This window comes from Anomaloglossus baeobatrachus, chromosome 7 (assembly GCF_048569485.1).
Source record: "Anomaloglossus baeobatrachus isolate aAnoBae1 chromosome 7, aAnoBae1.hap1, whole genome shotgun sequence".
Taxonomy (NCBI): Eukaryota; Metazoa; Chordata; class Amphibia; order Anura; family Aromobatidae; genus Anomaloglossus; species Anomaloglossus baeobatrachus.
Window position 1 is genome coordinate 306,398,995 of NC_134359.1, and position 25,544 is coordinate 306,424,538.

A 25,544-nucleotide genomic window follows, 5' to 3' on the forward strand; every position below is an offset into this window, starting at 1 on the left:
ACACAGGGAGAACATAGAAATCGAGGGCGCACCTGGGGATCTGTGGTGTGTGGTCAGCCCTACCATCAGATCTCACACACAAGGAGAACATAGAAATCGAGGGTGCACCTGGGGATCTGTGGTATGTGGTTGGCCCTACCATCAGTTCCCACACATAGGGAGAACATAGAAATCGAGGGTGCACCTGGGGATCTGTGGTGTGTGGTCGGGCCTACCATCAGATCTCACACACAAGGAGAACATAGAAATCGAGGGTGCACCTGGGGATCTGTGGTGTGTGGTCAGCCCTACCATCAGTTCTCACACACAGGAGAACATAGAAATCGAGGGCGCACCTGTGGTGTGTGGTGTGTGGTCGGCCCTACCGTCAGTTCTCACACACAGGGAGAACATAGAAATCGAGGGTGCACCTGGGGATCTGTGGTGTTTGGTGGGCCCTACCATCAGTTGTCACACACAAGGAGAACATAGAAATCGAGGGTGCACCTGGGGATCTGTGGTGTGTGGTCAGCCCTACCATCAGATCTCACACACAAGGAGAACAGAGAAATCGAGGGCGCACCTGGGGATCGGTGGTGTGTGGTCGGCTCTACCGTCAGTTCTCACACACAGGGAGAACATAGAAATCGAGGGCGCACCTGGGGATCTGTGGTGTGTGGTCAGCCCTACCATCAGATCTCACACACAAGGAGAACATAGAAATCGAGGGTGCACCTGGGGATCTGTGGTATGTGGTTGGCCCTACCATCAGTTCCCACACATAGGGAGAACATAGAAATCGAGGGTGCACCTGGGGATCTGTGGTGTGTGGTCGGGCCTACCATCAGATCTCACACACAAGGAGAACATAGAAATCGAGGGTGCACCTGGGGATCTGTGGTGTGTGGTCAGCCCTACCATCAGTTCTCACACACAGGAGAACATAGAAATCGAGGGCGCACATGTGGTGTGTGGTGTGTGGTCGGCCCTACCGTCAGTTCTCACACACAGGGAGAACATAGAAATCGAGGGTGCACCTGGGGATCTGTGGTGTTTGGTGGGCCCTACCATCAGTTCTCACACACAAGGAGAACATAGAAATCGAGGGTGCACCTGGGGATCTGTGGTGTGTGGTCAGCCCTACCATCAGTTCTCACACACAGGGAGAACATAGAAATCGGGGGTGCACCTGGGGATCTGTGGTGCGTGTTCGGCCCAACTGTCAGTTCTCACACACAGGGGGAGAACATAGAAATCGAGGGTGCACCTGGGGATCTGTGGTGTGTGGTCGGCCCTACCGTCAGTTCTCACACACAGGAGAACATAGAAATCGAGGGTGCACCTGGGGTTCTGTGGTGTGTGGTTGGCCCTACCATCAGTTCCCACACATAGGGAGAACATAGAAATCAAGGGTGCACCTGGGTATCTGTGGTGTGTGGTCGGGCCTACCGTCAGTTCTCACACACAGGGAGAACATAGAAATCGGGGGTGCACCTGGGGATCTGTGGTGTGTGGTCGGGCCTACCGTCAGTTCTCACACACAGGAAGAACATAGAAATCGGGGGTGCACCTGCGGATCTGTGGTGTGTGGTCGGCCCTACCATCAGATCTCACACACACAAGGAGAACATAGAAATCGAGGGTGCACCTGGGGATCTGTGGTGCGTGTTCGGCCCAACCGTCAGTTCTCACACACAGGGGGAGAACATAGAAATCGAGGGTGCACCTGGGGATCTGTGGTGTGTGGTCGGGCCTACCGTCAGTTCTCACACACAGGGAGAACATAGAAATCGGGGGTGCACCTGCGGATCTGTGGTGTGTGGTCGGCCCTACCATCAGATCTCACACACACAAGGAGAACATAGAAATCGAGGGCGCACCTGGGGATCTGTGGTGTGTGTTCGGCCCTACCGTCAGTTCTCACACACAAGGAGAACATAGAAATCGAGGGTGCACCTGGGGATCTGTGGTGTGTGGTTGGCCCTACCTTCAGCTCTCACACACAGGGAGAACATAGAAATCTAGGGCGCACCTGGGGATCTGTGGTGTGTGGTTGGCCATACCTTCAGCTCTCACACACAGGGAGAACATAGAAATCTAGGGCGCACCTGGGGATCTGTGGTGTGTGGTCGGCCCTACCGTCAGTTCTCACACACAAGAAGAACATAGAAATCGAAGGTGCACCTGGGTATCGGTGGTGTGTGGTCAGCTCTAGCATCAGTTCTCTCACACACAGGGAGAACATAGAACTCGAGTGCGCACCTGGGTATCAGTGGTGTGCGGTCGGCCCTACCATCAGTTCTCACACACAAGGAGAACATAGAAAATGAGGGTGCACCTGGGTATTGGTGGTGTTTGGTGGACCCAACCATCAGTTCTCACACACAGGGGGAGAACATAGAAATTGAGGGTGCACCTGGGGATCGGTGGTGTGTGGTGGGCCCTACCGTCAGTTCTCACACACAAGGAGAACATAGAAAACAAGGACGCACCTGGGGATCGGTAGTGTTTGGTGGGTTCAACCGTCAGTTCTCACACATACAGAGAGAACATAGAAAACGAGGGCGCACCTGGGGATTGGTGGTGTGTGGTCGGCCCTACCGTCAGTTCTCACACACAAGAAGAACATAGAAATCGAGGGCGCACCTGGGGATTGGTGGTGTTTGGTGAGCCCAACCATCAGTTCTCACACACAGGGTACACCTGGGGATCTGTAGTGTTTGGTGGGCCCAACCGTCAGTTCTCACACACAGAGGGAGAACATAGAAGATGAGGGTGCACCTGGGGATCGGTGGTGTGTGGTTGACCCATCAGTTCTCACAGACTTTCTTCTGCTTCATAGGACGACATTGAAAGTTTTCTAGAAGACAAAATAAAGAAGACCTTCCTTCAGGTAGGTGCCTTCATGTCTCTGGGCGTAGGAAGAATAAGAAAGTCTATAAAAGGGAGCATTTTCAGCAAATGATGCCGATCCGGTGATCACCACATGGCCGGGAGAAAGTCTCAGCCAGATGATGGAAACCGAGGCTGTTCCCATTTACTGACATAAAGCAGAGATCCTAGAAATAATCTCCAGTGGGCAAAGTCTATACATTCCCATTCGCCTCCTCTCTTCAGTGCTCACGACTCTCCTCCATTCCTCTTCTCTGGAGGGATGATGTTGTCCATGCTGGGCAGCAGATCATACAGTGTCAGTGAGTGGCAGGAGCGCAGCGTCTCTGCAGAGTCTCCACAGCAGAGTCTGTGCTACGTGAAGACAAGGAGGAGTAAACGCCGTCCTACCTCACAGTCAGTGATGGCAGGGTATGTGGCAGCTGTAAGTACAGCAATGTCTGAGGAGGAGAACCCTAAATCTGGTCCCTGCACCCCATAGTGTATGGCTGTGTATACACAGCGCAGGCGCAGAACATTTTGAGACCCCGTACGGCTAGGAGCTTCATGACTAGTAGGGTCGCGGCTCTTGTTTACTGGTCCAATAGTTTCATGACTGGTCTGTTACTAGGTCACAGATTTACTTCCATCTTTTCAATCTTTTTCACAGAAGTTCGGGTATTGGCTGACGATCCCGGTGATCTTACTGGTGGTGGTGATCATTTCAGGTCTGGGGGCAGTGGAGGTGGCAAATAGAGGAAAGAGCGAAAATGTCACATCACCTCCTGCCACTCCCAGCCACTATCCGGTGAACAGCACGGGATCTGTAGGGATCAGCCGGACGGAGACTTCAGCAACCCTCCATACATCCTATAATACCACCACACAGGGCAAGTTCTCATCTAGTCCGAACCCATCAACATTACTTCCGGAAGCTTCCACTCAATATCCAGATTACAGCACAGGAGCTGTAGGGATCAGCCGGACAGAGTCCTCAGCAACCCTCCATACATCCCATAATATCACCACACAGGGCAAGTTCTCATCTAGTCCAAACCCGTCAACATTACTTCCAGAAGCTTCCACTCAATATCTGGAGTACGGCTCGGAATCTATAGGGATCAGCCGGACAGAGTCCTCCCCAGCCCTTCATACGACCCATAATACCACCACACAGGGCAAGTTCTCACCGAGTCTGAACTCACCAACATTACTTCCAGAAGCTTCCAGTCAATACCCAGAGTACAACACAGGAACTGATGGGATCAGCCAGAGAGTATCCTCCACAACACATAATACTGCAATGACTGGAAATTCCTCGTCTAATGTAAACTCATCAACATTACTTCCGGAAGCTTCCACTCAATATCCGGAGTACAGCATAGGAGGTGTAGGGATCAGCCGGACAGAGTCCTCCGCAGCCCTCCATACAACCCATAATACCACCACACAGGGAAAGTCCTCACCTAGTCCGGACTCACCAACATTACTTCCAGAAGCTTCCACTCAATATCCGGAGTACAGCACAGGAGGTGTAGGGATCAGCCGGACAGAGTCCTCCGCAGCCCTCCATACAACCCATAATACCACCACACAGGGAAAGTCCTCACCTAGTCCGAACTCACCAACATTACTTCCAGAAGCTTCCACTCAATATCCGGAGTACAGCACAGGAGGTGTAGGGATCAGCCGGACAGAGTCCTCCGCAGCCCTCCATACAACCCATAATACCACCACACAGGGAAAGTCCTCACCTAGTCCGGACTCACCAACATTACTTCCAGAAGCTTCCAGCCATTATCTGGAGAAGAACACCACCACTATAGGGATCAGCCAGACAGAAGCGATCACAACCCATAATACCATGACACATGGATCTTCTAGTCTGAACTCCTCAACATTACTTGCAGAAGTTTCTAGCCATTATCCAGAGCACAACACCAGCACTGTAGGGATCAGCAAGACAGAAGCGACCACCACCCATAATACTGCAATGAATGGAAATTCCTCGTCTAGTCCAAAGTCACCAACATTACTTCCGGAAGCTTCCACACGATATCCAGAGTACAGCACAGGAGCTGTAGGGATCAGCTGGATGGAGTCTTCCACAGCCCTTCATACAACCACCACGCAGGTAAAGTCCTCACCGAGTCCGAACTCGCCAACATTACTTCCAGAGGCTTCCAGCCATTATCCAGAGTACAACACAGGAACTGTAGGGATCAGCCATACAGAAGCCTCCACAACGCATAATACTACAATGAATGGAAATTCTTCATCTAGTCAAAACTCGCCAACATTACTTACGGAAGCTTCCACTCAATATCCAGAGTACAGCACGGGATCTGTAGGGATCAGCCGGACTGAGTCCTCAGCAGTCCTTCAAACATCCCATAATAGCACCACACAGGGAAAGTCTTCACCTAGTCCAAACCCAGCAACATTGCTTCCAGAAGCTTCCAGCCAATACCCAGAGTACAACGCCAGCACTGTAGGAATCAGCCACACAGAAGTGACCACAACCCCTAGTGCCATGACTCATGGATCCTCTAGTCCGACCTCTCCAACATTACTTCCAGAAGCTTCCAGCCATGATCCAGAGTACAACACAGGAACTGTAGGGATCAGCTGGAAAGAGTCCTCCGCAGCCCTTCATACGACCTATAATACCACCACGCAGGGAAAGTCCTCACCCAGTCTGAACTCGCCAACATTACTTCCAGAGGCTTCCAGCCATTATCCAGAGAACAACATGAGCACTGTAGGGATCAGCAAGACAGAAGCCTCCACCACCCATAATACCATGACACATGGATCCTCTAGTCCGAACTCGCCAACATTACTTCCAGAAGCTTCCAGCCATTATCTGGGGAACAACACCAGCACTGTAGGGATCAGCAAGACAGAAGCGACCACCACCCATAATACCATGACACATGGATCCTCTAGTCCGAACTCGCCAACATTACTTCCAGAAGCTTCCAGCCATTATCCGGAGAACAACACCAGCACTGTAGGGATCAGCAGGACAGTTTCCTCCACAACACATAATACTGCAATGAATGGAAATTCTTTGTCTAGTCCAAAGTCACCAACATTACTTCCGGAAGCTTCCACTCAATATCCGGACTACAGCACAGGAGCTGTAGGGATCAGCTGGATGGAGTCCTCCACAGCCCTTCATACAACCCATAATACCACCAAGCAGGAAAAGTCCTCACCTAGTCTGAACTCACCAACATTACTTCCAGAAGCTTCCAGCCAATATCCAGAGTATACCACCATCACTGTAGGGATCAGCCACACAGAAGCCTCCACAACCAAAAATACCATAACACATGGATCCTCTAGTCCAAACTCATCAATCTTACTTCCAGAAGCTTCCAGCCATTATCCAGAGTACAACACAGGAACTGTAGGGATTAACCAGACAGAAGCCTCCACCACCCAATATACCACATCAAATGCAAATTCCATGGCTAGTGCCTTTGCATCAACATTACTTCCAGAAAGTTCCAGCCACTCCCCAGGACACAGCACCAACACTGTCGGGATGAACCAGACAGAAGCATCTACTCCATATCAGTATACAACCCATGATACCAAAACAGGAGAAGATTCCTCCTGAGACATGGTCTACACATCGAGCACCAGAGATAATGTGACCTCATTACCAGGAATAATTACTGAGGGATCAGATCCTAACACCATGACCCCGGTAACCATTCGTAGTGAGATGAGCACGCGAGATCCAGACAATAAAACTCTGACATCAACCACAGAAGAAAATGTCTTGTCTGCTCCTATAGTGACCAGTGTGGAAGGTTCTAGCAGCCTGCACCTGTTAGATTTACTTCCGGAAAGTTCCAGCCACTTCCCAGAGAACAACAACATTACGGTATGGATCAACCAGACAGAAGCTTCTCCACCAGATCGCACCACCCAGAGAACCACCACAAACCCCAGGTCCGCCCAATGAGATGCAGCTGGACGTTTCCATAGGGGCGGCCCCATGAGATGCGACCAGATTTTTCCAGAGCAGCTGCCCTATGAGATGTGGCCGGAAGTTTCCGGAGGGGCTGCCCAATGAGATGCGGCCGGACGTTTCCGCAGGGACTGCCCCATGAGATGCGGCCGGACGTTTCCGCAGGGACTGCCCCATGATATGCGGCCGGACGTTTCCGGAGGGACTGCCCCATGATATGCGGCCGGACGTTTCCGGAGGTTCCCCGATTAATCTGATGATAAATATCTGGTCAGGATGGGGGACAGCAAATCCATTTTGGTACAATTTTTTTTTAAAAATTCATTGCATTTTGCGAAATTGAAGAGTCGTCGATTTATTTTGGATGAATTGTGTAAACTGATGGCTGTCATGTTATAGATGGACATCACAGAGAAGAAGGATCACAGGACTCAGGAGTGGCCCCTTAATGTGGGCGGTGCGACTCCTGATGAGTTAGAGGAGAACAGTCAGGATTTGGACAGGGATGAAGCCGAGGATTATATGTAGGATGTAATGGAAATGTGTAGCTGTCCTTGTGGTGGTAGTGACACCCGAAGCCTCGGTCTTGCTGGTGGTAAGGACCAGTTATGGTGGTTCTGGTACTAAGACAAATCTAGAGGTGGCAACCATGAGGGTGAAGGAGCCTCTGACATGTCTAAAGTGTGAGGGATGATAATGATCTGCTACTACCGTGGTCAGCTCTGGAGTAAGGGGCCCTGTGCGATGTCGGTGGGATCAAATCGAAATGACGCACATCCGGCGTCGCTGTTGATATCATAGTGTGTAAAGCATTTTTGATACAATTAACGAGCACAAAAGCGTCGTAATCGTATCATCGGTGCAGCGTCTGTCATTTCCATGATTTGGGAAAGACCGATGTTACGATGTTGTTCCTTGTTCCTGTGGCAGCGCACATCGCTGTGTATGAAGCCGCAGGAGTGAGGAACATCTACCTGCCTCCACCGGCAATGCGGAAGGAAGGAGGTGGGAGGGATGTTTACGTCCCGATCATCTCCGCCCCCTTGCTTCTATTGGCCACCTGCCGTGTGACGTCGCTATGACGCCGCACGACCCGCCCCCTTAGGAAGGAGGCGGGTCACCGGCCAGAGCGACGTCGCAGGGCAGGTAAGTGCGTGTGAAGCTGCCGTAGTGATAATGTTCGCTACGGCAGCTATCACCATGATATCGCAGCTGCGACGGGGGCGGGGACTATCACGCTCGGCATCGCATGCATCGGCTTGCGATGTCGTAGTGTGCAAAGTACCCCTAAGATTTTATTGGTTACCAACAAGCAAAAACATATTGTGCATTCCCAGCAAGAATACAAAATGGTACAAGCATCAGAGTCTCACCCTTCCGCTGGCCTGCCAGGGATTAGAGTCTTCATGACTTTGGGGCTTCCAGGGCCACGATCCAAGTCCAGCAGCACTCAGCTTTTGCCGGTCACCCACTTCCACTCAGAAGAGATAACGTCAAACTTAGAAACCTGACCGAGCACAGCAAGGTATGTGGCCAGGTGACCGAGTAGTCCCAACCTGCGTTCTCCAAGCGATTTCGTGGGCTCAGTGTTGAGCAGTGAAGCAGTTCTGTTATCCTCACGCTGGAACCATGGATCCTATGCTGAATTCCTGTACAATATCCAAAGTGATGCAGTTCTATGTTTCCTTGGCTGGAACCAAAGCTCCTCGGCTGAGAAGAAAGGCCCTTTTATAGCACTCAGTTCTCAATTTAGGGCATTAGGTCCTACAGTATTGGTTGGAGAAGGCTACTCTCTCATCAGTCGCAAGTTCAATACGACTGCCTAATTTTCCACTGAACTATGTAGTAATAGGGGCTGAGAGAATCCACCTTTACAGACAATAGGGCTCCGATCAGTCTGGGAAGAGACAATAGTTAACTTCTTTTGATTTAACAAACAATGGGACCCATAATTCTGGCCTAATCAAGAACAGTTCACCCCCCACACACAATATACATACTATACAGTACAGTACATACAATATATATATATATATATATATATATATATATATATATATATATATATATATATATGAGTGTGTGTGTATATGCGTGTGAAAAATAGGTTGATCCAGCAAGTGCACAGCAAGTGCACAGTAACAATAGTAAAGAGTAAAGTCTCAGGCATAAATGGGATTAGGTTTTGTCTGAATAATATCACGGGGTAAATGAAGATGAAGAAAGGACAGGGGCCCCTAGGCTGGCTCTCAGACTTGAGTCCCTGTGCTGTCCCTTATCTCGGAGGTAGGTTTGATGGTAGCCAGGTCCAAACCCCCAGTGTGACCCTAACTCCTGTCCAAACCCTGATCTTACTCCCCCCTCTCCAACATCCTTGGGCCGGGTCAGAAAATACAAAGACCAAACCCCACAAAATGACATGGACAAGGGAGAACGGAAGCTCGTACACAGCGCTCATAACACAGAGGAGAGACAATGTCTACCGGGGAGCAACGAAAAAAGGGGGGACGTAACGCACAACAGGGGAACATTCACACCACTAAGAAGTGCAGCACGGGTCACCATTCACAGGAAAAGCGCCAAGTGCGGGATCGCTGGAGTAAAAACTGAAGTTATCATCGGCACCTCCTGGAATGAAGCCGTGCCTTAAAGGGAGGAGATAGCTGCACTTAGGAATCAGCAACCTGAGCTCTCAGCTCCTGCTCACCAGTCTGCAGGAATTAACTCCTGCAGAGCTGAACACCAGTGAACCTGAACCAGCCAATGAACCAGGGTGCTTGTCAGGCTCTGTGGTGTGAACAGCATCTGACAACGCCGTGCCAGCAGGTGTGTGCAGAGCCGAACATCACATGATTAAATAAGATGCAAACACTACAACGTTACAGATAAAAAATGCAGAGAATCAGAAGCTGGGGCTGTAAACACCAGGTGCAAGAAAACAGTAACAGCAGCAAAGGCACAGCCACATATAAACGTGAGTAGGTTTTATTGCAGGATAAAGTCAGATACAAACACTAAAACACTGTAAATTATAGTCGTACATTTAAATCTCATACGATACTTATAGATGAAAAATCCACAGAATCAGAAGCTGGGGCTGTAAACACCAGGTGCCAGAAAACAGTAACAGCAGCAGAGACACAGCCAGATATAAATGCGATGAGGTTTATTCTCAGGACAAAGTCAGATACAAACACTAAAACATTGTAAATTATAGTCGTACATTTAAATCTCATACGGTCCTTATAGATGAAAAAGCCACAGAATCAGAAGCTGGGGCTGTAAACAGCAGGTGCCAGAAAACAGTAACAGCAGCAAAGTCACAGCCAGATATAAATGCGATGAGGTTTATTCTCAGGACAAAGTCAGATACAAACACTAAAACACTGTAAATTATAGTCGTACATTTAAATCTCATACGGTCCTTATAGATGAAAACTCCAGAGAATCAGAAGCTGGGGCTGTAAACAGCAGGTGCCAGAAAACAGTAACAGCAGCAGAGACACAGCCAGATATAAATGTGATGAGGTTTATTCTCAGGACAAAGTCAGATACAAACACTAAAACATTGTAAATTATAGTCGTACATTTAAATCTCATACGGTCCTTATAGATGAAAACTCCAGAGAATCAGAAGCTGGGGCTGTAAACACCAGGTGCCAGAAAACAGTAACAGCAGCAAAGTCGCAGCCAGATATAAATGCGATGAGGTTTATTCTCAGGACAAAGTCAGATACAAACACTAAAACATTGTAAATTATAGTCGTACATTTAAATCTCATACGGTCCTTATAGATGAAAACTCCAGAGAATCAGAAGCTGGGGCTGTAAACACCAGGTGCCAGAAAACAGTAACAGCAGCAAAGTCGCAGCCAGATATAAATGCGATGAGGTTTATTCTCAGGACAAAGTCAGATACAAACACTAAAACATTGTAAATTATAGTCGTACATTTAAATCTCATACGGTCCTTATAGATGAAAACTCCAGAGAATCAGAAGCTGGGGCTGTAAACAGCAGGTGCCAGAAAACAGTAACAGCAGCAGAGACACAGCCAGATATAAATGTGATGAGGTTTATTCCCAGGATCTCGCTCGAAATCATCGGTAAAACTTGACTTTTATTAATTTTACATTTAATAAATAAAAAAAGAATCCACAGAAACCGAAGAAAAGGCAGAAATGCTGCAAATACGGACGGTCCCCACCATCACCACATCAGGACTCTGCCATTATACCAGTATACAGCGGCGGTGTACACACCGAGCACCGCCGCCATAAAGATGAAGAGCGCCTTCATGTGCGAGGACTTCTGCAAAAACAAGAAATCCACCATTATTAACCCTGCGGTGATCGGAGGAGTAGCCCATTATGCATGGATCCACCATAGATGAGTCATGGAGTGACCCCTTAGATCTCCACCATACACGCATCCAACAGAAATAGATTTCCCCGGGTGAGAAAAGTATGTGCCCCCTGCAGGAGATTATATGATGTCCTGGAGCCCCATTGCTTCTGAGGGGCTGCGTATGTGGCAGGATGTATACACATATTAAATACACAGTATATAACAAAAGTGAGTACACCCCTCATATATCTGTAGATAGTTTATTCTATCTCCTCCTGGGACCCTGTGATACAGGGTACAGTGTCAGTGTGCAGCATGTATACAATGTACAGTGTCAGTGTGCAGCTTGTATACAATGTACAGTGTCAGTGCGCAGCTTGTGTACAATGTACAGTGTCAGTGTGCAGCTTGTATACAATGTGCAGTGTCAGTGTGCAGCTTGTATACAATGTGCAGTGTCAGTGTGCAGCTTGTATACAATGTACAGTGTCAGTGTGCAGCTTGTACACAAAGTACAGTGTCAGTGTGCAGCATGTATACAATGTACAGTGTCAGTGTGCAGCTTGTATACAATGTACAGTGTCAGTGCGCAGCTTGTGTACAATGTACAGTGTCAGTGTGCAGCTTGTATACAATGTGCAGTGTCAGTGTGCAGCTTGTATACAATGTGCAGTGTCAGTGTGCAGCTTGTATACAATGTGCAGTGTCAGTGTGCAGCTTGTATACAATGTACAGTGTCAGTGTGCAGCTTGTACACAAAGTACAGTGTCAGTGTGCAGCATGTATACAATGTACAGTGTCAGTGTGCAGCTTGTATACAATGTACAGTGTCAGGGCGCAGCTTGTGTACAATGTACAGTGTCAGTGTGCAGCTTGTATACAATGTGCAGTGTCAGTGTGCAGCTTGTATACAATGTGCAGTGTCAGTGTGCAGCTTGTATACAATGTGCAGTGTCAGTGTGCAGCTTGTATACAATGTACAGTGTCAGTGTGCAGCTTGTACACAAAGTACAGTGTCAGTGTGCAGCTTGTATACAATGTGCAGTGTCAGTGTGCAGCTTGTATACAATGTGCAGTGTCAGTGTGCAGCTTGTATACAATGTGCAGTGTCAGTGTGCAGCTTGTATACAATGTACAGTGTCAGTGTGCAGCTTGTACACAAAGTACAGTGTCAGTGTGCAGCTTGTATACAATGTACAGTGTCAGTGTGCAGCTTGTATACAATGTGCAGTGTCAGTGCGCAGCTTGTATACAATGTGCAGTGTCAGTGCGCAGCTTGTATACAATGTACAGTGTCAGTGCGCAGCTTGTATACAATGTACAGTGTCAGTGTGCAGCTTGTATACAATGTACAGTGTCAGTGTGCAGCATGTATACAATGTACAGTGTCAGTGTGCAGCTTGTATACAATGTACAGTGTCAGTGCGCAGCTTGTGTACAATGTACAGTGTCAGTGTGCAGCATGTATACAATGTACAGTGTCAGTGTGCAGCTTGTATACAATGTACAGTGTCAGTGCGCAGCTTGTATAACAGTGTAAATAACTCAGCACAGACATTAAAGTCTAAACCACTGACAGCAAAAGAGAGCACACCCCTAAGTGAGAATGCCAAATGTGATACTCTTCATCCTCCATGACGACATCCCGGAGCCAGTGGATGTTACAAACCTTGCGCTCCTCCACCTTCTGTTTGAGGAGGCTCCGCAGATGCTCCATAGGGTTTAGGTCTGGAGACACTTGGCAGGTCCAGCACCTTTACCCTCAGTTTCTGTAGTGAGGCAGTGGTGGTCTTGGAGGTGTTTGGGGTCATTATGATGGAGTATGAATGGAGAGGATCCTGCTGTGGTTCAGTGTGTCCCAGGACATGTTGGCATTCATGGTTCCCTCAATGATCTGTAGCCCCTAAAGCCAGAAGCACTCACAGCCCCAAACCAGGACCATCCACTACCATGCCTGACTGTAGGCAGGGCACACTTGTCTGTGTCCTCCTAACCTGGAGCCGCAGAACACGATCACACCATCTGACAAAAATATGTTTATCTTGGTCACATCAGACACAGGACGGCTCCAGTAATCCATGCCTTAAGTCTGCTTGTCTGCAGCAAAGTGCGGCTTTTTTGTGCATCATCTTTAGAAGAGGCTTCCTTCTGGGATGACAGCTATGCAGACCAATGTGACGCAGTGTGCGATGTATGGTTTGAGCACTGACAGGCAAACCCCCCCACGCCTGTAACCTCTGTTCTGTGTGCGGCGTATGGTCTGAACACTGACAGAGGACAGGTCTAGGAGGAGGAGCACAGAGTAATGTAGAAGGCAGAGGACAGGTCTAGGAGGAGGAGCACAGAGTAATGTAGAAGGCAGAGGACAGGTCTAGGAGGAGGAGCACAGAGTAATGTAGAAGGCAGAGGACAGGTCTAGGAGGAGGAGCACAGAGTAATGTAGAAGGCAGAGGATAGGTCTAGGAGGAGGAGCACAGAGTAATGTAGAAGGCAGAGGACAGGTCTAGGAGGAGGAGCACAGAGTAATGTAGAAGACAGAGGACAGGTCTAGGAGGAGGAGCACAGAGTAATGTAGAAGGCAGAGGATAGGTCTAGGAGGAGGAGCACAGAGTAATGTAGAAGGCAGAGGACAGGTCTAGGAGGAGGAGCACAGAGTAATGTAGAAGGCAGAGGACAGGTCTAGGAGGAGGAGCACAGAGTAATGTAGAAGGCAGAGGACAGGTCTAGGAGGAGGAGCACAGAGTAATGTAGAAGGCAGAGGACAGGTCTAGGAGGAGGAGCACAGAGTAATGTAGAAGGCAGAGGATAGGTCTAGGAGGAGGAGTACAGAGTAATGTAGAAGGCAGAGGATAGGTCTAGGAGGAGGAGCACAGAGTAATGTAGAAGGCAGAGGACAGGTCTAGGAGGAGGAGCACAGAGTAATGTAGAAGGCAGAGGATAGGTCTAGGAGGAGGAGCACAGAGTAATGTAGAAGGCAGAGGACAGGTCTAGGAGGAGGAGCACAGAGTAATGTAGAAGGCAGAGGATAGGTCTAGGAGGAGGAGCACAGAGTAATGTAGAAGGCAGAGGACAGGTCCAGGAGGAGGAGGACAGAGTAATGTAGAAGGCAGAGGACAGGTCTAGGAGGAGGAGCACAGAGTAATGTAGAAGGCAGAGGACAGGTCTAGGAGGAGGAGCACAGAGTAATGTAGAAGGCAGAGGATAGGTCTAGGAGGAGGAGCACAGAGTAATGTAGAAGGCAGAGGACAGGTCTAGGAGGAGGAGCACAGAGTAATGTAGAAGGCAGAGGATAGGTCTAGGAGGAGGAGCACATAGTAATGTAGAAGGCAGAGGACAGGTCTAGGAGGAGGAGCACAGAGTAATGTAGAAGGCAGAGGATAGGTCTAGGAGGAGGAGCACAGAGTAATGTAGAAGGCAGAGGACAGGTCTAGGAGGAGGAGCACAGAGTAATGTAGAAGGCAGAGGACAGGTCTAGGAGGAGGAGCACAGAGAAATGTAGAAGGCAGAGGATAGGTCTAGGAGGAGGATGAGCACAGAGTAATGTAGAAGGCAGAGGATAGGTCTAGGAGGAGGAGCACAGAGTAATGTAGAAGGCAGAGGACAGGTCTAGGAGGTGGAGCACAGAGTAATGTAGAAGGCAGAGGACAGGTCTAGGAGGAGGAGCACAGAGTAATGTAGAAGGCAGAGAACAGGTCTAGGAGGAGGAGCACAGAGTAATGTAGAAGGCAGAGGACAGGTCTAGGAGGAGGAGCACAGAGTAATGTAGAAGGCAGAGGACAGGTCTAGGAGGAGGAGCACAGAGTAATGTAGAAGGCAGAGGACAGGTCTAGGAGGAGGAGCACAGAGTAATGTAGAAGGCAGAGGATAGGTCTAGGAGGAGGAGCACAGAGTAATGTAGAAGGCAGAGGATAGGTCTAGGAGGAGGAGCACAGAGTAATGTAGAAGGCAGAGGACAGGTCTAGGAGGAGGAGCACAGAGTAATGTAGAAGGCAGAGGATAGGTCTAGGAGGAGGAGCACAGAGTAATGTAGAAGGCAGAGGACAGGTCTAGGAGGAGGAGCACAGAGTAATGTAGAAGGCAGAGGACAGGTCTAGGAGGAGGAGCACAGAGTAATGTAGAAGGCAGAGGATAGGTTTAGGAGGAGGAGCACAGAGTAATGTAGAAGGCAGAGGACAGGTCTAGAAGGAGGAGCACAGAGTAATGTAGAAGGCAGAGGACAGGTCTAGAAGGAGGATGAGCACAGAGTAATGTAGAAAGCAGAGGACAGGTCTAGGAGGAGGAGCACAGAGTAATGTAGAAGGCAGAGGACAGGTCTAGGAGGAGGAGCACAGAGTAATGTAGAAGGCAGAGGACAGGTCTAGGAGGAGGAGCACAGAGTAATGTAGAAGGCAGAGGACAGGTCTAGAAGGAGGAGCACAGAGTAATGTAGAAGGCAGAGGACAGGTCTAGGAGGAGGAGCACAGAGTAATGTAGAAGGCAGGGCACAGGTCTAGAAGGAGGAGCACAGAGTAATGTAGAAGGCAGAGGACAGGTCTAGAAGGAGGAGCACAGAGAAATGTAGAAGGCAGAGGACAGGTCTAGGAGGAGGAGCACAGAGTAATGTAGAAGGCAGAGGACAGGTCTAGGAGGAGGAGCACAGAGTAATGTAGAAGGTAGAGAACAGGTCTAGGAGGAGGAGCACAGAGCAATGTAGAAGGCAGAGGACAGGTCTAGGAGGAGGAGCACAGAGTAATGTAGAAGGCAGAGGACAGGTCTAGGAGGAGGAGCACAGAGTAATGTAGAAGGCAGAGGACAGGTCTAGGAGGAGGAGCACAGAGTAATGTAGAAGGCAGAGGACAGGTCTAGGAGGAGGAGCACAGAGTAATGTAGAAGGCAGAGGACAGGTCTAGGAGGAGGAGCACAGAGCAATGTAGAAGGCAGAGGACAGGTCTAGGAGGAGGAGCACAGAGTAATGTAGAAGGCAGAGGACAGGTCTAGGAGGAGGAGCACAGAGTAATGTAGAAGACAGAGGACAGGTCTAGGAGGAGGAGCACAGAGTAATGTAGAAGGCAGAGGACAGGTCTAGAAGGAGGAGCACAGAGTAATGTAGAAGGCAGAGGACAGGTCTAGGAGGAGGAGCACAGAGTAATGTAGAAGGCAGAGGACAGGTCTAGGAGGAGGAGGACAGACTAATGTAGAAGGCAGAGGGCAGGTCTAGAAGGAGGAGCACAGAGTAATGTAGAAGGCAGAGGACAGGTCTAGGAGGAGGAGGACAGAGTAATGTAGAAGGCAGAGGACAGGTCTAGGAGGAGGCGGACAGAGTAATGTAGAAGGCAGAGGACAGGTCTAGGAGGAGGAGCACAGAGTAATGTAGAAGGGAGAGGACAGGTCTAGGAGGAGGAGGACAGAGTAATGTAGAAGGCAGAGGACAGGTCTAGGAGGAGGAGCACAGAGTAATGTAGAAGGGAGAGAACAGGTCTAGGAGGAGGAGCACAGAGTAATATAGAAGGCAGAGGACAGGTCTAGGAGGAGGAGCACAGAGTAATGTAGAAGGCAGAGGACAGGTCTAGGAGGAGGAGCACAGAGTAATGTAGAAGGCAGAGGACAGGTCTAGGAGGAGGAGCACAGAGTAATGTAGAAGGCAGAGGACAGGTCTAGGAGGAGGAGGACAGAGTAATGTAGAAGGCAGAGGGCAGGTCTAGGAGGAGGAGCACAGAGTAATGTAGAAGGCAGAGGACAGGTCTAGGAGGAGGCGGACAGAGTAATGTAGAAGGCAGAGGACAGGTCTAGAAGGAGGAGCACAGAGTAATGTAGAAGGCAGAGGACAGGTCTAGGAGGAGGAGGACAGAGTAATGTAGAAGGCAGAGGACAGGTCTAGGAGGAGGAGCACAGAGTAATGTAGAAGGGAGAGAACAGGTCTAGGAGGAGGAGCACAGAGTAATATAGAAGGCAGAGGACAGGTCTAGGAGGAGGAGCACAGAGTAATGTAGAAGGCAGAGGACAGGTCTAGGAGGAGGAGCACAGAGTAATGTAGAAGGCAGAGGACAGGTCTAGGAGGAGGAGCACAGAGTAATGTAGAAGGCAGAGGACAGGTCTAGGAGGAGGAGGACAGAGTTATGTAGAAGGCAGAGGGCAGGTCTAGAAGGAGGAGCACAGAGTAATGTAGAAGGCAGAGGACAGGTCTAGGAGGAGGAGCACAGAGTAATGTAGAAGGCAGAGGACAGGTCTAGGAGGAGGAGCACAGAGTAATGTAGAAGGCAGAGGACAGGTCTAGGAGGAGGAGCACAGAGTAATGTAGAAGGCAGAGGACAGGTCTAGGAGGAGGAGCACAGAGTAATGTAGAAGGCAGAGGACAGGTCTAGGAGGAGGAGCACAGAGTAATGTAGAAGGCAGAGGACAGGTCTAGGAGGAGGAGCACAGAGTAATGTAGAAGGCAGAGGACAGGTCTAGGAGGAGGAGCACAGAGTAATGTAGAAGGCAGAGGACAGGTCTAGAAGGAGGAGCACAGAGTAATATAGAAGGCAGAGGACAGGTCTAGGAGGAGGAGCACAGAGTAATGTAGAAGGCAGAGGACAGGTCTAGGAGGAGGAGCACAGAGTAATGTAGAAGGCAGAGGACAGGTCCAGGAGGAGGAGCACAGAGTAATGTAGAAGGCAGAGGAAAGGTCTAGGAGGAGGAGCACAGAGTAATGTAGAAGGCAGAGGACAGGTCTAGGAGGAGGAGCACAGAGTAATGTAGAAGGCAGAGGACAGGTCTAGGAGGAGGAGCACAGAGTAATGTAGAAGGCAGAGGACAGGTCTAGGAGGAGGAGCACAGAGTAATGTAGAAGGCAGAGGACAGGTCCAGGAGGAGGAGCACAGAGTAATGTAGAAGGCAGAGGAAAGGTCTAGAAGGAGGAGCACAGAGTAATGTAGAAGGCAGAGGACAGGTCTAGAAGGAGGAGCACAGAGTAATGTAGAAGGGAGAGGACAGGTCTAGGAGGAGGAGCACAGAGTAATGTAGAAGGCAGAGGACAGGTCTAGAAGGAGTAGCACAGAGTAATGTAGAAGGCAGAGGACAGGTCTAGGAGGAAGAGCACAGAGTAATGTAGAGGGCAGAGGACAGGTCTAGAAGGAGGAGCACAGAGTAATGTAGAAGGGAGAGGACAGGTCCAGGAGGAGGAGCACAGAGTAATGTAGAAGGCAGAGGACAGGTCTAGGAGGAGGAGCACAGAGTAATGTAGAAGGCAGAGGACAGGTCTAGGAGGAAGAGCACAGAGTAATGTAGAAGGCAGAGGACAGGTCTAGAAGGAGGAGCACAGAGTAATGTAGAAGGCAGTGGACAGGTCTAGGAGGAGGAGCACAGAGTAATGTAGAAGGGAGAGGACAGGTCTAGGAGGAGGAGCACAGAGTAATGTAGAAGGCAGAGGACAGGTCTAGAAGGAGGAGCACAGAGTAATGTAGAAGGCAGAGGACAGGTCTAGAAGGAGGAGGACAGAGTAATGTAGAAGGCAGAGGACAGGTCTAGAAGGAGGAGCACAGAGTAATGTAGAAGGCAGAGGATAGGACTAGGAGGAGGAGCACAGAGTAATGTAGAGGGCAGAGGACAGGTCTAGAAGAAGCAGCACAGAGTAATGTAGAAAGTAGAGGACAGGTCTAGAAGGAGGAGCACAGAGTAATGTAGAAGGCAGAGGACAGGTCTAGAAGAAGCAGCACAGAGTAATGTAGAAGGCAGAGGACAGGTCTAGGAGGAGGAGGACAGAGTAATGTAGAAGGCAGAGAACAGGTCTAGGAGTAGAAGCACAGAGTAATGTAGAAGGCAGAGGACAGGTCTAGGAGGAGGAGGACAGAGTAATGTAGAAGGCAGAGGACAGGTCTAGAAGGAGGAGCACAGTGTAATGTAGAAGGCAGAGGACAGGTCTAGGAGGAGGAGCACAGAGTAATGTAGAAGGCAGAGGACAGGTGTAGGAGGAGGAGCACAGAGTAATGTAGAAGGCAGAGGACAGGTCTAGGAGGAGGAGCACAGAGTAATGTAGAAGGCAGAGGACAGGTCTAGGAGGAGGAGCACAGAGTAATGTAGAATTCAGAGGACAGGTCTAGAAGAAGCAGCACAGAGTAAAGTAGAAGGCAGAGGACAGGTCTAGGAGGAGGAGGACAGAGTAATGTAGAAGGCAGAGGACAGGTCTAGGAGGAAGAGCACAGAGTAATGTAGAGGGCAGAGGACAGGTCTAGAAGGAGGAGCGCAGAGTAATGTAGAAGGGAGAGGACAGGTCCAGGAGGAGGAGCACAGAGTAATGTAGAAGGCAGAGGACAGGTCTAGGAGGAGGAGCACAGAGTAATGTAGAAGGCAGAGGACAGGTCTAGGAGGAAGAGCACAGAGTAATGTAGAAGGCAGAGGACAGGTCTAGAAGGAGGAGCACAGAGTAATGTAGAAGGCAGTGGACAGGTCTAGGAGGAGGAGCACAGAGTAATGTAGAAGGGAGAGGACAGGTCTAGGAGGAGGAGCACAGAGTAATGTAGAAGGCAGAGGACAGGTCTAGAAGGAGGAGCACAGAGTAATGTAGAAGGCAGAGGACAGGTCTAGAAGGAGGAGGACAGAGTAATGAAGAAGGCAGAGGACAGGTCTAGAAGGAGGAGCACAGAGTAATGTAGAAGGCAGAGGATAGGACTAGGAGGAGGAGCACAGAGTAATGTAGAGGGCAGAGGACAGGTCTAGAAGAAGCAGCACAGAGTAATGTAGAAAGTAGAGGACAGGTCTAGAAGGAGGAGCACAGAGTAATGTAGAAGGCAGAGGACAGGTCTAGAAGAAGCAGCACAGAGTAATGTAGAACGCAGAGGACAGGTCTAGGAGGAGGAGGACAGAGTAATGTAGAAGGCAGAGAACAGGTCTAGGAGTAGAAGCACAGAGTAATGTAGAAGGCAGAGGACAGGTCTAGGAGGAGGAGGACAGAGTAATGTAGAAGGCAGAGGACAGGTCTAGAAGGAGGAGCACAGTGTAATGTAGAAGGCAGAGGACAGGTCTAGGAGGAGGAGCACAGAGTAATGTAGAAGGCAGAGGACAGGTCTAGGAGGAGGAGCACAGAGTAATGTAGAATTCAGAGGACAGGTCTAGAAGAAGCAGCACAGAGTAAAGTAGAAGGCAGAGGACAGGTCTAGGAGGAGGAGGACAGAGTAATGTAGAAGGCAGAGGACAGGTCCAGGAGGAGGAGGACAGAGTAATGTAGAAGGCAGAAGACAGGTCTAGGAGGAGGAGCACAAAGTAATGTAGAAGGCAGAGGACAGGTCTAGGAGGAGGAGCACAGAGTAATGTAGAAGGCAGAGGACAGGTCTAGAAGGAGGAGCACAGAGTAATGTAGAAGGCAGAGGACAGGTCCAGGAGGAGGAGCACAGAGTAATGTAGAAGGCAGAGGACAGGTCTAGGAGGAGGAGCACAGAGTAATGTAGAAGGCAGAGGACAGGTCTAGAAAAAGCAGCACAGAGAAATGTAGAAGGCAGAGGACAGGTCCAGGAGGAGGGAGTACAGAGTAATGTAGAAGGCAGAGGACAGGTCTAGGAGGAGGAGCACAGAGTAATGTAGAAGGCAGAGGACAGGTCTAGGAGGAGGAGCACAGTGTAATGTAGAAGGCAGAGGACAGGTCTAGAAGAAGCAGCACAGAGTAATGTAGAAGGCAGAGGACAGGTCTAGGAGGAGGAGCACAGAGTAATGTAGAAGGCAGAGGACAGGTCTAGGAGGAGGAGCACAGAGTAATGTAGAAGGTAGAGGACAGGTCTAGGAGGAGGAGCACAGAGTAATGTAGAAGGCAGAGGACAGGTCTAGGAGGAGGAGGAGCACAGAGTAATGTAGAAGGCAGAGGACAGGTCTAGGAGGAGGAGCACAGAGTAATGTAGAAGGCAGAGGACAGGTCTAGGAGGAGGAGCACAGAGTAATGTAGAAGGCAGAGGACAGGTCTAGGAGGAGGAGCACAGAGTAATGTAGAAGGCAGAGGACAGGTCTAGGAGGAGGAGCACAGAGTAATGTAGAAGGAAGAGGACAGATCTAAAAGGAGGAGCACAGAGTAATGTCGAAGGCAGAGGACAGGTCTAGGAGGAGAAGCACAGAGTAATGTAGAAGGCAGAGGACAGGTCTAGGAGGAGGAGGACAGAGTAATGTAGAAGGCAGAGGACAGGTCCAGGAGGAGGAGCACAGAGTAATGTAGAAGGCAGAGGACAGGTCTAAGAGGAGGAGCACAGAGTAATGTAGAAGGCAGAGGATAGGTCTAGGAGGAGGAGCACAGAGTAATGTAGAAGGCAGAGGACAGGCCTAGGAGGAGGAGCACAGAGTAATGTAGAAGGCAGAGGACAGGTCTAGGAGGAGGAGCACAGAGGAATGTAGAAGGCAGAGGATAGGTTTAGGAGGAGGAGCACAGAGTAATGTAGAAGGCAGAGGACAGGTCTAGAAGGAGAAGCACAGAGTAATGTAGAAGGCAGAGGACAGGTCTAGAAGGAGGAGCACAGAGTAATGTAGAAGGCAGAGGACAGGTCTAGGAGGAGGAGCACAGAGTAATGTAGAAGGCAGAGGACAGGTCTAGGAGGAGGAGCACAGAGTAATGTAGAAGGCAGAGGACAGGTCTAGAAGGAGGAGCACAGAGTAATGTAGAAGGCAGAGGACAGGTCTAGGAGGAGGAGCACAGAGTAATGTAGAAGGCAGGGCACAGGTCTAGAAGGAGGAGCGCAGAGTAATGTAGAAGGCAGAGGACAGGTCTAGAAGGAGGAGCACAGAGAAATGTAGAAGGCAGAGGACAGGTCTAGGAGGAGGAGCACAGAGTAATGTAGAAGGCAGAGGACAGGTCTAGGAGGAGGAGCACAGAGTAATGTAGAAGGTAGAGGACAGGTCTAGGAGGAGGAGCACAGAGCAATGTAGAAGGCAGAGGACAGGTCTAGGAGGAGGAGCACAGAGTAATGTAGAAGGCAGAGGACAGGTCTAGGAGGAGGAGCACAGAGTAATGTAGAAGACAGAGGACAGGTCTAGGAGGAGGAGCACAGAGTAATGTAGAAGGCAGAGGACAGGTCTAGAAGGAGGAGCACAGAGTAATGTAGAAGGCAGAGGACAGGTCTAGGAGGAGGAGCACAGAGTAATGTAGAAGGCAGAGGACAGGTCTAGGAGGAGGAGGACAGACTAATGTAGAAGGCAGAGGGCAGGTCTAGAAGGAGGAGCACAGAGTAATGTAGAAGGCAGAGGACAGGTCTAGGAGGAGGAGCACAGAGTAATGTAGAAGGCAGAGGACAGGTCTAGGAGGAGGAGCACAGAGTAATGTAGAAGGCAGAGGACAGGTCTAGGAGGAGGAGGACAGAGTAATGTAGAAAGCAGAGGGCAGGTCTAGAAGGAGGAGCACAGAGTAATGTAGAAGGCAGAGGACAGGTCTAGGAGGAGGAGCACAGAGTAATGTAGAAGGCAGAGGACAGGTCTAGGAGGAGGAGCACAGAGTAATGTAGAAGGCAGAGGACAGGTCTAGGAGGAGGAGCACAGAGTAATGTAGAAGGCAGAGGACAGGTCTAGGAGAAGGAGCACAGAGTAATGTAGAAGGCAGAGGACAGGTCTAGGAGGAGGAGCACAGAGTAATGTAGAAGGCAGAGGACAGGTCTAGGAGGAGGAGAACAGAGTAATGTAAAAGGCAGAGGACAGGTCTAGGAGGAGGAGCACAGAGTAATGTAGAAGGCAGAGGACAGGTCTAGAAGGAGGAGCACAGAGTAATATAGAAGGCAGAGGACAGGTCTAGGAGGAGGAGCACAGAGTAATGTAGAAGGCAGAGGACAGGTCTAGGAGGAGGAGCACAGAGTAATGTAGAAGGCAGAGGACAGGTCCAGGAGGAGGAGCACAGAGTAATGTAGAAGGCAGAGGAAAGGTCTAGGAGGAGGAGCACAGAGTAATGTAGAAGGCAGAGGACAGGTCTAGGAGGAGGAGCACAGAGTAATGTAGAAGGCAGAGGACAGGTCTAGGAGGAGGAGCACAGAGTAATGTAGAAGGCAGAGGACAGGTCTAGGAGGAGGAGCACAGAGTAATGTAGAAGGCAGAGGACAGGTCCAGGAGGAGGAGCACAGAGTAATGTAGAAGGCAGAGGAAAGGTCTAGAAGGAGGAGCACAGAGTAATGTAGAAGGCAGAGGACAGGTCTAGAAGGAGGAGCACAGAGTAATGTAGAAGGGAGAGGACAGGTCTAGGAGGAGGAGCACAGAGTAATGTAGAAGGCAGAGGACAGGTCTAGGAGGAAGAGCACAGAGTAATGTAGAGGGCAGAGGACAGGTCTAGAAGGAGGAGCACAGAGTAATGTAGAAGGGAGAGGACAGGTCCAGGAGGAGGAGCACAGAGTAATGTAGAAGGCAGAGGACAGGTCTAGGAGGAGGAGCACAGAGTAATGTAGAAGGCAGAGGACAGGTCTAGGAGGAAGAGCACAGAGTAATGTAGAAGGCAGAGGACAGGTCTAGAAGGAGGAGCACAGAGTAATGTAGAAGGCAGTGGACAGGTCTAGGAGGAGGAGCACAGAGTAATGTAGAAGGGAGAGGACAGGTCTAGGAGGAGGAGCACAGAGTAATGTAGAAGGGAGAGGACAGGTCTAGGAGGAGGAGCACAGAGTAATGTAGAAGGGAGAGGACAGGTCTAGGAGGAGGAGCACAGAGTAATGTAGAAGGCAGAGGACAGGTCTAGAAGGAGGAGCACAGAGTAATGTAGAAGGCAAAGGACAGGTCTAGAAGGAGGAGGACAGAGTAATGTAGAAGGCAGAGGACAGGTCTAGAAGGAGGAGCACAGAGTAATGTAGAAGGCAGAGGATAGGACTAGGAGGAGGAGCACAGAGTAATGTAGAGGGCAGAGGACAGGTCTAGAAGAAGCAGCACAGAGTAATGTAGAAAGTAGAGGACAGGTCTAGAAGGAGGAGCACAGAGTAATGTAGAAGGCAGAGGACAGGTCTAGAAGAAGCAGCACAGAGTAATGTAGAAGGCAGAGGACAGGTCTAGGAGGAGGAGGACAGAGTAATGCAGAAGGCAGAGAACAGGTCTAGGAGTAGAAGCACAGAGTAATGTAGAAGGCAGAGGACAGGTCTAGGAGGAGGAGCACAGAGTAATGTAGAAGGCAGAGGACAGGTCTAGAAGGAGGAGCACAGTGTAATGTAGAAGGCAGAGGACAGGTCTAGGAGGAGGAGCACAGAGTAATGTAGAAGGCAGAGGACAGGTGTAGGAGGAGGAGCACAGAGTAATGTAGAAGGCAGAGGACAGGTCTAGGAGGAGGAGCACAGAGTAATGTAGAAGGCAGAGGACAGGTCTAGGAGGAGGAGCACAGAGTAATGTAGAATTCAGAGGACAGGTCTAGAAGAAGCAGCACAGAGTAAAATAGAAGGCAGAGGACAGGTCTAGGAGGAGGAGGACAGAGTAATGTAGAAGGCAGAGGACAGGTCTAGGAGGAAGAGCACAGAGTAATGTAGAGGGCAGAGGACAGGTCTAGAAGGAGGAGCACAGAGTAATGTAGAAGGGAGAGGACAGGTCCAGGAGGAGGAGCACAGAGTAATGTAGAAGGCAGAGGACAGGTCTAGGAGGAGGAGCACAGAGTAATGTAGAAGGCAGAGGACAGGTCTAGGAGGAAGAGCACAGAGTAATGTAGAAGGCAGAGGACAGGTCTAGAAGGAGGAGCACAGAGTAATGTAGAAGGCAGTGGACAGGTCTAGGAGGAGGAGCACAGAGTAATGTAGAAGGGAGAGGACAGGTCTAGGAGGAGGAGCACAGAGTAATGTAGAAGGCAGAGGACAGGTCTAGAAGGAGGAGCACAGAGTAATGTAGAAGGCAGAGGACAGGTCTAGAAGGAGGAGGACAGAGTAATGAAGAAGGCAGAGGACAGGTCTAGAAGGAGGAGCACAGAGTAATGTAGAAGGCAGAGGATAGGACTAGGAGGAGGAGCACAGAGTAATGTAGAGGGCAGAGGACAGGTCTAGAAGAAGCAGCACAGAGTAATGTAGAAAGAAGAGGACAGGTCTAGAAGGAGGAGCACAGAGTAATGTAGAAGGCAGAGGACAGGTCTAGAAGAAGCAGCACAGAGTAATGTAGAAGGCAGAGGACAGGTCTAGGAGGAGGAGCACAGAGTAATGTAGAAGGCAGAGGACAGGTCTAGGAGGAGGAGCACAGAGTAATGTAGAAGGCAGAGGACAGGTCTAGGAGGAGGAGGACAGAGTAATGTAGAAGGCAGAGGACAGGTCTAGAAGAAGCAGCACAGAGTAATGTAGAAGGCAGAGGACAGGTCTAGGAGGAGGAGCACAGAGTAATGTAGAAGGCAGAGGACAGGTCTAGAAGAAGCAGCACAGAGTAATGTAGAAGGCAGAGGACAGGTCTAGGAGGAGGAGGACAGAGTAATGTAGAAGGCAGAGGACAGGTCTAGGAGGAGGAC

General features: G+C 49.9%; 1 protein-coding gene across 1 annotated transcript; it reads left to right on the forward strand.

Annotated features, from left to right (window-relative positions):
- Positions 1 to 2,748: 2,748 nt before the first annotated feature.
- On the forward strand, positions 2,749 to 7,153 carry LOC142246835 (uncharacterized). The gene is made up of 3 exons (XM_075319884.1): positions 2,749 to 2,754; positions 2,822 to 2,872; positions 3,521 to 7,153. The coding sequence occupies exons 1-3, from the start codon at positions 2,749 to 2,751 to the stop codon at positions 6,476 to 6,478; spliced, it is 3,015 nt and encodes a 1,004-aa protein (XP_075175999.1). The 3' UTR covers positions 6,479 to 7,153.
- Positions 7,154 to 25,544: the final 18,391 nt, after the last annotated feature.

Excerpts from the sequence above, each read along its gene's own strand:
- LOC142246835 (XM_075319884.1), top strand. Across the intron at positions 2,873-3,520 it reads TAAAGAAGACCTTCCTTCAG|AAGTTCGGGTATTGGCTGAC; the intron begins GTAGGTGCCTTC and ends TCTTTTTCACAG.